This window comes from Pungitius pungitius, unplaced genomic scaffold (genome assembly GCF_949316345.1).
Source record: "Pungitius pungitius unplaced genomic scaffold, fPunPun2.1 scaffold_90, whole genome shotgun sequence".
Lineage (NCBI taxonomy): Eukaryota > Metazoa > Chordata > Actinopteri > Perciformes > Gasterosteidae > Pungitius > Pungitius pungitius.
In genome coordinates this window covers 26126-37509 of record NW_026909913.1, presented here as the reverse complement: position 1 = coordinate 37509, position 11384 = coordinate 26126, and the positions used below count along the sequence as shown (strand labels likewise).

The 11384-nt window shown below is 50.4% G+C and overlaps 1 protein-coding gene across 1 annotated transcript in view; it reads right to left on the bottom strand.

Moving 5' to 3' along the window:
* Positions 1 to 11: 11 nt before the first annotated feature.
* Positions 12 to 11384, bottom strand: part of LOC119228603 (contactin-associated protein-like 5) — a gene marked incomplete at both ends in the record, with an annotated part of 36498 nt that continues 25125 nt past the window's right edge. The window contains 9 exon segments of the mRNA XM_062560693.1: positions 12 to 49; positions 52 to 85; positions 87 to 145; positions 2637 to 2864; positions 4481 to 4720; positions 7597 to 7815; positions 8548 to 8718; positions 10020 to 10147; positions 10914 to 11070. Of these exon segments, the coding sequence (XP_062416677.1) occupies positions 12 to 49; positions 52 to 85; positions 87 to 145; positions 2637 to 2864; positions 4481 to 4720; positions 7597 to 7815; positions 8548 to 8718; positions 10020 to 10147; positions 10914 to 11070 (1274 nt within the window).

The window sequence follows — 11384 nt, the reverse complement described above, 5'->3', positions numbered from 1 at the left end:
GAAGCGCTCACCTGTACGTAGAGGTTCCTTGCCACTCGGTGGATTCGGATCGATGGAGTCGTCCGTCCGCCAGGTTGGTGAGGGACCGGGCTGAACACGTCTGGACTCCTGTCGGTCTGCAGGTGATACCAGATCTGCAGACTCCCTGCACACAAAGCACCAGAACACATGGAGGCTGTCAACAACTAATATATATATATATATATATATATATACTGTATATACAACTGTTACAGTTCATTCTTTCTGAAATAGGAGGCCTGGACTGCTTTGGTTTTACTGCACTAAAAGCTGAGTCCTTGTTTACCTGAAATGTGCACTTTAGAGTTTTTTATTTGTTCCGCCCTGTTTAGAAATGTTGCTTTTAAGTAAAATAAAACATTTGCATAAAGCAAGCCAATCCACTTTTCCGTTGTTGATAAAAGATGAAAGAAGAAGAAAATATGGAAAAAAAATAAAGGGACATTTAGAATAGATAAAAATGTGCAATTAATCGCGATTCATTTTGAGGTTAACTATTGATCGTGATTAAACATTTTAATCGTTTTGACATCACTATACAGTATATCCTACATAAAGCCTGCCATTGCCCCCCCCCCTCCCCCGCAACATTGGTAACACTTGGATAAATGGACTGTTTTTGCATTTTTGCAAAAGAGATAAATGTAACTTCCACTTTATTCTTCTTGGCAGTTTGAACTCCAGCCCCCCCGCCTCGTCAGGGTGCGGCGCACCGCGAGAGAACGCCCCCCCGTCACTGAATAATGTGCTTGCTTGTATATATACATAAATAAAAGGATACATCTTCTTCTTCAAGTGCCTTTTGAGATGCACAAATATTTGTCTTCTCGCCCCCACGCAGAAGACAAAGGAGTCAATATGTGCACAGTGTTCCTCCCACACACACACAGCGGGATCAAAGAGTCCGTCAAACGGAGCTCGCTCAATATCACAAATTCCCGGCCTGCAGATGAAGGTCTGTGTGTGGTGACTCCTCTCAGATCCTCAGAGCGCCGCTACGGATGGAAGGTCGCCGCGGATGAAGGTCCCTGCACCCAGGGACCCGGGGGAACCCGGGGGAACCCGGGGGGTCCCGTTTCCACGGACTGGCTTACGGGGACTCGCACTAACGACTCCAGGGTCTGGATGCAGCTTAAAGCTCCCACCGCAGGAAGAGCATCGTCCACCTTTTGTCTCTTCACTGGGGGCCGGATCGCGCTTTCAAGTCATGTGTGAGCGCGCATGCATCATCGTCATCGTCGTCATCATCGTCGTAATCCCACACGACTGGAACCGTTTGGCACGAAGCTCCTCGCGGTTGCTCTTATTCCGACGTCCCCGGGACTGAAACACGGCTTCGGCGCCGGCTTTGAATCTCTGCACCTGCGGAATAACTCCGTGGCGGATATGTTTGGATCCACTAAAGCTGAAGGCACGGCGCCCGCTGAACAAATCCCTGTTTCTGCAGTCTTTGCCGCTGCCTTGACTTAAGAAGGATGACTGAATGTTGGTTTAAGGGAGTGAGGGGGACGCGCGCAGCAGCAACTTTTTACCCACCAGGCGTCAGTTTCCGCGTGCGCCCGGCGCCATGCAAATCAACCAGAGAGTCACCTGCGTGTTAATTGAGTGGACCCCGGGCCCCTTGGGGACATCCCATATCTCGCACAGCGCCTCAGCACATGTTCCTGCAATCTGTCCTTGACAGAGTACTCCTTTGGCTGCTCGAGTGCAACGGGATTCTGATTGATTCCTCTAAGTGGATTCTTCTCCCCCGAAAAACAACCACCTCCAAGTGAACCCTGCCGCGTCGCGTCTGTAGTGCTAATGTACAGTGGACCGGCCCGCCGTCTCCTGTGTAATTATGCAAAGATGATTGGGTAACCATGGTAACGCACTTGTGTAAGCTCGTGAGAATCGTGAGGGAACTAAAGTTACAGAAGCTACAGATAACATTCAAATCCATAAATACTTAAAGAGAAAAGTGCACTCGGTAGAGCGCTGATCTCTGCCAGGTGCGCCCCCTCCCCCCACCCCCCGCCTTATATTCAAGATTGCAATGATTTATTCATCTTGAATTGTGCATAACATTAGCTCATCATAAGAAATAGATCAGAGGAATTCAATTAAACTTCAACTAGGTCAATTTAAGGAGAATTTCCTCATGCAAGTGTCCAAACTGTCCTGATCCTTTCTACCTGGCTCTGTGATTGAGTCCCATACATATTGGAGCTGTCAAATAGTTCAATCGAATATTATCTCAACAAAGTTTACCGACAGTTTGTGACAAATTGAATCCAGTTCATTCATCGTCAAGTCAAGTGTTACTTTCAGGTTTACAATCTGCGCTTCAAGAACGCCACGGTCTCTGAACCTCTGACTTGTGAAGGATTCCAACAGTTTGGCCTCTCATCCCCCCCCCCCCCCCCCCCCCCTCTCTGACCACGAGAGGCCCTTGAGCAATGCGGCCATTAATCAGAATATGGAATATTAACGTCCGGGGTTTAGCGGTATCAGAGATTAGGCCTTGGACACGCACAATACACACAATTCAACACATGATCTCCCCGCAGGCTGCCGCCTGGCGGGCGTAACTAGGCATTTCCTTCGATGAGTCATCACTGCTCCTCGTCTCGTACCGTTCCGGGCCAGGATGACGGCGATGTGCTGCTGGCTGAAGGTGCTGACGGTGAGCAGCATGGCCGGCCTCTGGGAGGTGACGAAGCTGAAGGCTGTGTCCTCTCTGGCCCTGCTGCCGCTTTCGGCAGAGACGCTGGAGGCCTGCGAGCGTCGGTTCTGCATCACCGAGAAGGGCTCCTGGAAGGTGTAGGTCACCGAGGACTCCATGTCGAAGGACACCGACACCTCTGCGGGACACACACACACACACACACAGAGAGAGAGAGAGGGATGGAAATAATGGCTTTCAGTGCCGGCGGCTCTGCTGCAAACGCCTTTGAGACCGGATTAAAAGGCCGAAAGCCGGATCACACCTTCATCACACCTCGACATAGGAACAGTGCGAGCTGCTCAGCTCAATCAAAAGTGCGGTGTGAGATGGAGTTTGTGCCCGATGGGTACAGCTAGAGGTATGACATCATGTCTAAAATCAATGCATTTCTCTTTTAACGCGGGCACATGACGACCTTTACTGTCTAGTTAATGTGTGCCTGCAATCTGTGCCGCAGAGTGACGCTGCAGCAGACTGTGTTCTGTTGTCTTTTCGCTAGTCGGGGGATATAAAATGGATGTGTTGATGAGTTAATCATGTTGCAGGCAGGAACACGTCGAAGCACATTATTAAATAAGTCAAAGGAAGGAGCATGTTTCAGGCAGCAGACCTCAGGAACTCAAACCACTGAGACCTCGACAAGCTGCTTTTTGGAGGTACAACTGAGCACCTAATGACCAACAATGTTATAATTACCTTTTTATATTGGGTTAAAACAATTCTTGAAACTTATCGATGTCCTACACTCACTACTAGCTGCTACTGCTAGTAGCACAGCTTCATATTATTACTTTACTGCACTTGTAAATGAACTGATATATTTATACGCATACTAAAAGCAGACAATAAAAGTCACAGTAAAAAAGGCAGTGTTCATTCAATCATACTGTTGCTTTTAAAGTGGAGCCCTTTCATTATGTAGAAACCTCAGAGTCTTAAAAACATGCCCTTACACAATCACACATGTGGGCGCGTTTATCTAAGAAGCAGCGTCTCACACTTGAAAGCTGAACTCCCAGAGAGACCCGGATCAAAGGGAGCGCATAACACCTTCAGGTGACACCCCCGCCGTAATAAAGTATCATGCAGCCGCAGCGGGATCAGCTGCATCCTGGCTCATAATCGACAGAGGAGCAGTGCAGGCAGTGCAAACATTTCAAACAGTGCGTACAGTGCGTACAGTGCGTACAGTGCAAACAGTGCAAACAGTGCGTACAGTGCGTACAGTGCAAACAGTGCGTACAGTGCGTACAGTGCAAACAGTGCGTACAGTGCAAACAGTGCGTACAGTGCGTACAGTGCAAACAGTGCGTACAGTGCGTACAGTGCAAACAGTGCGTACAGTGCGTACAGTGCGTACAGTGCAAACAGTGCAAACAGTGCGTACAGTGCAAACAGTGCAAACAGTGCGTACAGTGCAAACAGTGCGTACAGTGCAGCTCAAGTCATTCGCTCTGCTTCTTTAACGCTGCATCCCTCCACATGTAGGATCTGTTTGCTCAGCCGGCTGCTCCGCTGCGGCTCGGGTGTGTCGGCGTCTCTTCTCATCAGAGACAATTTGGTCTAATGCATTTTAAATGTTCTTGGAGTCTGCAGCCAGGACAAGTATTAATTGCCCCTCGCATCACTTGCATTTTTTATCGACGCGGCGTAATGGAATAACCTTGGCAGTGATCGATCGCGTGCTTGTTGTGATCCGCATTAACTTAACGGCGTGTGCGCGTGAAGCTGCGGCGGTCGCCGGGGACTCACCTTGGTTACAGGTGGTCCCCCCGTAGGCCGACTGGGAGCAGTCGCACACGTAGCCGTTGCTCTTCTCGATGCACCTCCCTCGGTTGTGGCAGAGGCTGGTGGAGCCGCTGCAGTAGCCGGGGCAGCCGGAGGTCACCCCCGGCGTCATCCTGGCCCTCTCCTCCAGGTCGTAGCCGGCCCCGTTGACGGTCAGCGTCCTGATGCAGCCCAGGAAGCCTCTCTGCTGGGACGCCGTTCCTCCTGTGGGGGAGAACAGCTGTGCTCAGATGAATCTTTGATGGTTTTATTCCCTCAAACGCTGATGAGGATGTAACACAAACATTTACTTAACTCCCGTCTAGAGCAGCTCCGTAGGCACCGGAGCGTGCAGAATCAAATTAAGACTAACTATAAACGTCACTGTGAGGGGCTGCTGAAAGAAACAAATGTTCATGACAGCTGATAATTAAAGCTTCACAGAGGTTACAGGCTGATGGCTTTTTTATGTAAACATCTCACATTGTTATTATGCCTCTAATTTATCCCACAAAACATACGCACAGGTGGGTTTCATTTACTTCCATGATCCCACGAGGCTGATAAAAGATTCTTCAATCAAGCCATTGAGTTTGTCTGGCACATGTCTAGTGGAATGTGTTGATGGAGCACAACAGCAGGGATTCCATATGTTCCTCCAAGTGGTCTCGAGCGGGAGAGGCCTGTCTGTCGCCACAAGTTGATGCTTTTCGTTCTACTGCGTCAGAGATACCCTACGGGAGCACACCATGTGACCTTTCTATGCTGATGGTGCGGGACAAACAAAGGTCATTTGTCACTTTCAGAAAGAGCCGACTCATTGCAGTGTGTGTAAATGCTATTGATGCTAGCGGCTCGCGTTGCTCGGTTCTCCAGCTCGATACGCCCCTAATGTGACGGATTAAGACCTTTCAAATGGAACATGTGGTCAGCGATGTCCTTACCTGGTCAAATGTTACACAGAGGACCCTGGAATAAAGTAACCTGAGGACATAGGACCCTGGAATAAAGTAGTCTGAGGACATAGGACCCTGGAATAAAGTAGCCTGAGGACAGAGGACCCTGGAATAAAGTAGCCTGAGGACAGAGGACCCTGGAATAAAGTAGCCTGAGGACAGAGGACCCTGGAATAAAGTATTCTGAGGACAGAGGACCCTGGAATAAAGTAGCCTGAGGACAGAGGACCCTGGAATAAAGTAGCCTGAGGACATAGGACCCTGGAATAAAGTAGTCTGAGGACATAGGACGCTGGAATAAAGTAGCCTGAGGACAGAGGACCCTGGAATAAAGTAGTCTGATGACAGAGGACCCTGGAATAAAGTAGCCTGAGGACAGAGGACCCTGGAATAAAGTAGCCTGAGGACAGAGGACCCTGGAATAAAGTAGCCTGAGGACAAAGGACCCTGGAATAAAGTAGTCTGAGGACATAGGACCCTGGAATAAAGTAGCCTGAGGACAAAGGACCCTGGAATAAAGTAGCCTGAGGACAAAGGACCCTGGAATAAAGTAGTCTGATGACAGAGGACCCTGGAATAAAGTAGTCTGATGACAGAGGACCCTGGAATAAAGTAGCCTGAGGACAGAGGACCCTGGAATAAAGTAGCCTGAGGACAGAGGACCCTGGAATAAAGTAGCCTGAGGACAAAGGACCCTGGAATAAAGTAGCCTGAGGACATAGGACCCTGGAATAAAGTAGTCTGAGGACATAGGACGCTGGAATAAAGTAGCCTGAGGACAGAGGACCCTGGAATAAAGTAGTCTGATGACAGAGGACCCTGGAATAAAGTAGCCTGAGGACAGAGGACCCTGGAATAAAGTAGCCTGAGGACAGAGGACCCTGGAATAAAGTAGCCTGAGGACAAAGGACCCTGGAATAAAGTAGTCTGAGGACATAGGACCCTGGAATAAAGTAGCCTGAGGACAAAGGACCCTGGAATAAAGTAGCCTGAGGACAAAGGACCCTGGAATAAAGTAGCCTGAGGAGAAAGGACCCTGGAATAAAGTAGTCTGAGGACATAGGACCCTGGAATAAAGTAGCCTGAGGACATAGGACCCTGGAATAAAGTAGCCTGAGGACAAAGGACCCTGGAATAAAGTAGCCTGAGGACAGAGGACCCTGGAATAAAGTAGCCTGAGGACAGAGGACCCTGGAATAAAGTAGCCTGAGGACAGAGGACCCTGGAATAAAGTAGCCTGAGGACAGAGGACCCTGGAATAAAGGACTGAGGACATAGGACACTGGAATGAAGTAGCCTTAGGACAGAGGACCCTGGAATAAAGGACTGAGGACATAGGACACTGGAATGAAGTAGCAGATATTATTAATATTTATATATTTTTTAACAATTGTTAGTCATGTCATTTCTTCCCTTTGCTGAATGATTCCTGAAGGTAAATGACCCGTTAAGATGATGAACTTACAGTAAAATGGAGAACAGGCTTTTTTTAAATGAGGTCTGTCCCCTCCAGAGGACTGGTGTGTTATGAAGGAGACACATTCAAATGTCAGCGGGGGGGAAACCGAGCAATAATGAAAAAACAACCAGGCGCTGCAGCTGTATCGTTAGCCGTAATTCTTCTCTCCATTTCAGCTGTGGAGACATGTCTTTGTACCCGAGCTCAGAGAGATAAGACGATTCGTTTCAAACTTCACTTCACAGCAAACATGAGCCGCACTCTGGAATGAATTTCCTTCTGAGGGTAGTCGAGCCACAGAGGGAGGGGAGGAATTACGCCATCGACCAATATCAGAACTTATGTAAAGTATCAGAACTTCTGCTTTAAAGCTGCACCAATAAACATTGTAATCTAACAATGGGGAGAATGCGGGCGGCTCACAGAGGCCCCGTTTTTGGACCACGCTGACCAGCCCCGACCTCCAGCAGCAGAATCAGCAGCTCAAGAGCCCGATATTTCCCTCGGGAGCCGCAGGGGATCAGCAGCACAGCTCAAAGGACTGGGAATATTGGACTTCTATGAGGCGATAGTATATCAAGGTTGTGTTTGCAATTAATGCACGTTTAAATAAACCAGTCTCTGGTGTGTGGGTGTGTGTGTGTGGGTGTGTGTGGGGGGGGTGGGGGGCGTGACAGCCAGCCTACCCACAAACAGCTGGCTGCTGAGCCGCAGGCGGAGGTGTCCGTCAGCCGGAGCCTCCAGGAGGCGCAGGGGGAGCTGGTCCACCTGCAGGGACGCCTCCTTCACGTTGCGCTCTGCCCTCACGTAGTGCCACTGCCTGTCATTCAGGGGGAGGTGGGACTTCACGGTCAGGACCGCCGGACCGTTTCCCACGTCAAAGGAGAACGTCACCACCGAGGGAGCTGGACACACACACACACACACACAGACACACACAGGTCAGACTGAATGCGATATGAGGTGCTCCTCTGTCTCCTCCCTTTCTGATGCAACGTGATACAATGCTACTGGGAAAACTGGATGACCTGAATAGATTTATGAGGGGGGGGGGCTCAGCTGACAGCTCGTCAATATTTCAACGTCTCTCCGACGCTGCAGCAATACATAAAGGCTCCAAAGACCCCGAGAACAGCCCCAACCCCCCCCCCCCCCCCCCGCCGCCGCCGCCTTCCACACCACAGAACACACTGCAATCAACTACTTCTAATATTCTTCAGCCTTGTAATAAATCGTGCGAGAGCGCGTCCCCGGATTGTTTAATGCAATCATAAAAACCTTACAGCGGCGGCGTATTTCTTTATCGGCACTCGTGTAAACAAGTCAGCCTTTTGCATGAATATATTCTGATTTGATGTCATTTATCTCCTCGGTAAATCGGCGGGTGGAGGCTTTTAACGTCTCGGCGGCAGCCCGACGTAGCTGGCGACCGTGTCATTAGGACTACATCACACGCCGCGCACCTGACAGCCTGCTTCTCGGGGGGAGGGGGGGGGGAATGGAACCGTCAAGTACAGCACGGCCAAAAGGCAAAATACAAATAAATACCCCTGACACTTTTAGTGGGTGTTCTCATGTGCGGTAAACCCCCCCCCCCCCCCCCCTCCCCCCGCTTTCTTTACCGAGCGCCGACTCACCGCTGAGCTCCACTCTGATGAAGTCCCTGAGGCCCTGGTTCTCCAGAAACACTCCTGAAGGAGCGCTGGTCTTGAAGTAGAAGGAGATATCCGAGGCCAGCTCGGCCTGCAGCGTGGGGAAGTAGAGGTACGACGACTCCTGGTAAAAAGACGCCGCGTTCCACAGGGACTCTGAAAGCAGAGGCAAGAGGAGGGTGAACGTGGAAGGAGGAAGGATTCCTCCTCCCCCCCCCCCCCGAAGGAAGCCGCGCATCAAACGAGGAGTCGCACCGCTCCTCCTTTGTAGCCTCCTGGTTTTCTCTCCCCCCCCCTCCCCCCCTCTGCATTGTTTGCTCATATTTGCAGCATTTGCACCCGTCCCGGAGGGTTCAGACCCACGCGAGGCCCCCGCTCCACCTGGTCTGCGCTTAACGAGCTCCAGGAAGACGTCCAAATAGACAACGGCTTGATTGTTTTAAGCGGCAACCCGGCGCCGCTGCGTCTTACATCACAAGCGTCCGCTTTTTAATGAGCTGTTTTGTTGGTTTGAACGCGAGTTGTTTTTTGAGAGGAGGTTTCAGTGCTTCGGTACCGGGGGGGGGGAGAGAAATGACTACATCCCAAAATATCTTTACTAAAGCTCGTCTACTAGATATTCACCGCATTAATGAGGCCTCGAGACAACTGTTATATAAATATAAGTTTGACACGGGGCGGATCAATTAGCACCTAAATGACAATCCGACGATTGGAAACTATATTGTGATTATTTGTTGCAATTATTAATCGATTTTAAGAGTTTCACATTCAAATAAATGCTCTTTGTTTCACAGAATAAACAGCAATAACACACATAACATAATATACAGCAATACATCCCAAAAGGTGAATCCAAAAGAGATCCTGCTCATTAAAGTGTGTGAGGGCCAAATGGCGATTGATCGAATCGACAAACAATTATTTGCACTTGAAAATTAAACATTTCGTACATTCTTTAAATAATAGTTTAGGGTCAGAAGGTCTCATTATGTGGTGTAGTAATTGTGTGTGAAATAAGAACATTGTTCCTACAAACATGGTCGATTACTTGAGCACAATTTGATTTCTTTTGGAAACTCCACTCCCCCGGGGAGGGGGGGGGGGGCGGGGGGGGTCTGGACTTCATTTGACTGCAGATGAGCTCCCAACAAACCCCGGCTCTTTGGACATGAAGCAACACATTTTTTATGTTCCAGCGCTGCTGTCCAGCTCTGCCCCCCTCCCCCCCCCCCCCCCCTTTTTGGCAGCCCTGCTTGGCTTTTTGGGAATCCGATTTCAGGAGGTTGCCGCCAGCCGTCCGACTCACAACAGGACAGATTGACTTGAACCGTCGATCCGAGGCACCGGGCCATCCGATCCCATCCCACCCGACCCGACCCGACGCCCCGGGAACCGCGGCGCCCATCTGCAACCAAAGCCGGCACAGCGCCTCCCACAGCGAGCTGATCACCTACTGTCTCCATAGCAACGCAGCGGGCCCACGCGGGAGACGGCCTGCGAGCCGGTCCGGTTGGTGTCTCCGATCACTATCTGGCTCACTGGCAGGTGGTCCTTGTAGGAGAGGATGCCGGTGTCATTGGCCCTGTGGCACAGACGCACAACAACACCGATATGAAACAAGCGGCAGCGCGGGGGGCCCCTTCGGGGGGAGATGCCTTTGTGGGAGGTCCAGATAAAGACATCCATTCTTTCTGCACATTGAAGCACAACGCAGAGTGAACGCGTTAAAAAGAGGGAGAAATCTATCACCGTGCAGACAGCGGCCGGTGGAAATATGCAAAGTGAGCGCAATCGAAAGGGGGGGGGGGGGGCTTTTCAGTGGATTAACGGACAGAAAACAAAGAGGTTCAGAGCACCGGATGCGGCAGAACCAGGATGCAGCCTCGGATTGGAATGGATTGGCCGTGATTGTGTGCGAGCGGCAATTAATCATCGTGGAGATTCACTTGTTGGAAGAATCTGGGGCTGAGCGTGTGAGAGGGAACCGAGCAGAGCACAGATTCTTTGTGATTGAGGAATATTCTCTCTGAATTGACTCTGGGAATGCTTAATGGATGAATTGATTAATTAATCATGATTAGTCTCTCTGCAGAGGGAGGTACAGTAGTTCATGAATAAACCACACGTTGATTATGAGATATCACGGATAATTCCGTTTTTTTTCTTCTTTTCTGGTGGTCTTGAACCTTCTTCTCCCTCATGTTTGATAATTAATTAAAACCCGGATCCTTGTATGTGGATCTCCATGCTACGCGCGGCTGGCAGCTCATTAGGAGCAATTGGCGTAAAATAAAAACAGTTTAGCGTTGAATCCATAAATCCTCCCTTCACGGGGGGGGCGCGTGTACCATGCGTCGCCGTCGGCGTCACAGTTGCAGAAGTAGTTCATGTCCACGCAGTTCTCCTCCAGGCCGCAGGAGCACTGCTGCACCCCCGGCAGGAAGCCCCCCCAGTAGCTCCGCTTCTCTCCCTCCCGGTCCAGCCACCAAGTCAGCGGACTACCGTCTGTGGAGGAGAAGAAGAAAGGGACGGTTAGTGGCCACGGCCACGGCCACGGCGTGCACCCCCCCCACCCCCCGCCCCACCCCCCCACGGCGACGCCGTGCTCGGGCCCAAGTAGGTCACGCCTTCTATTTGGAGGATTGAACTGTTTCGCTTCAATGGCTTTCTCTGAAAATGCAAAAGAAGGAGCACACATAGGGGGGCACTGGGGGGGGGGGGATTAAAGCATTGACATCAAACACCAATGAAGAATGTAAAGTTAAGCAGGCAACAGAAATCAAAGGGCGCCCGCAGAGAGACCTTGATCCCTCGTCTTC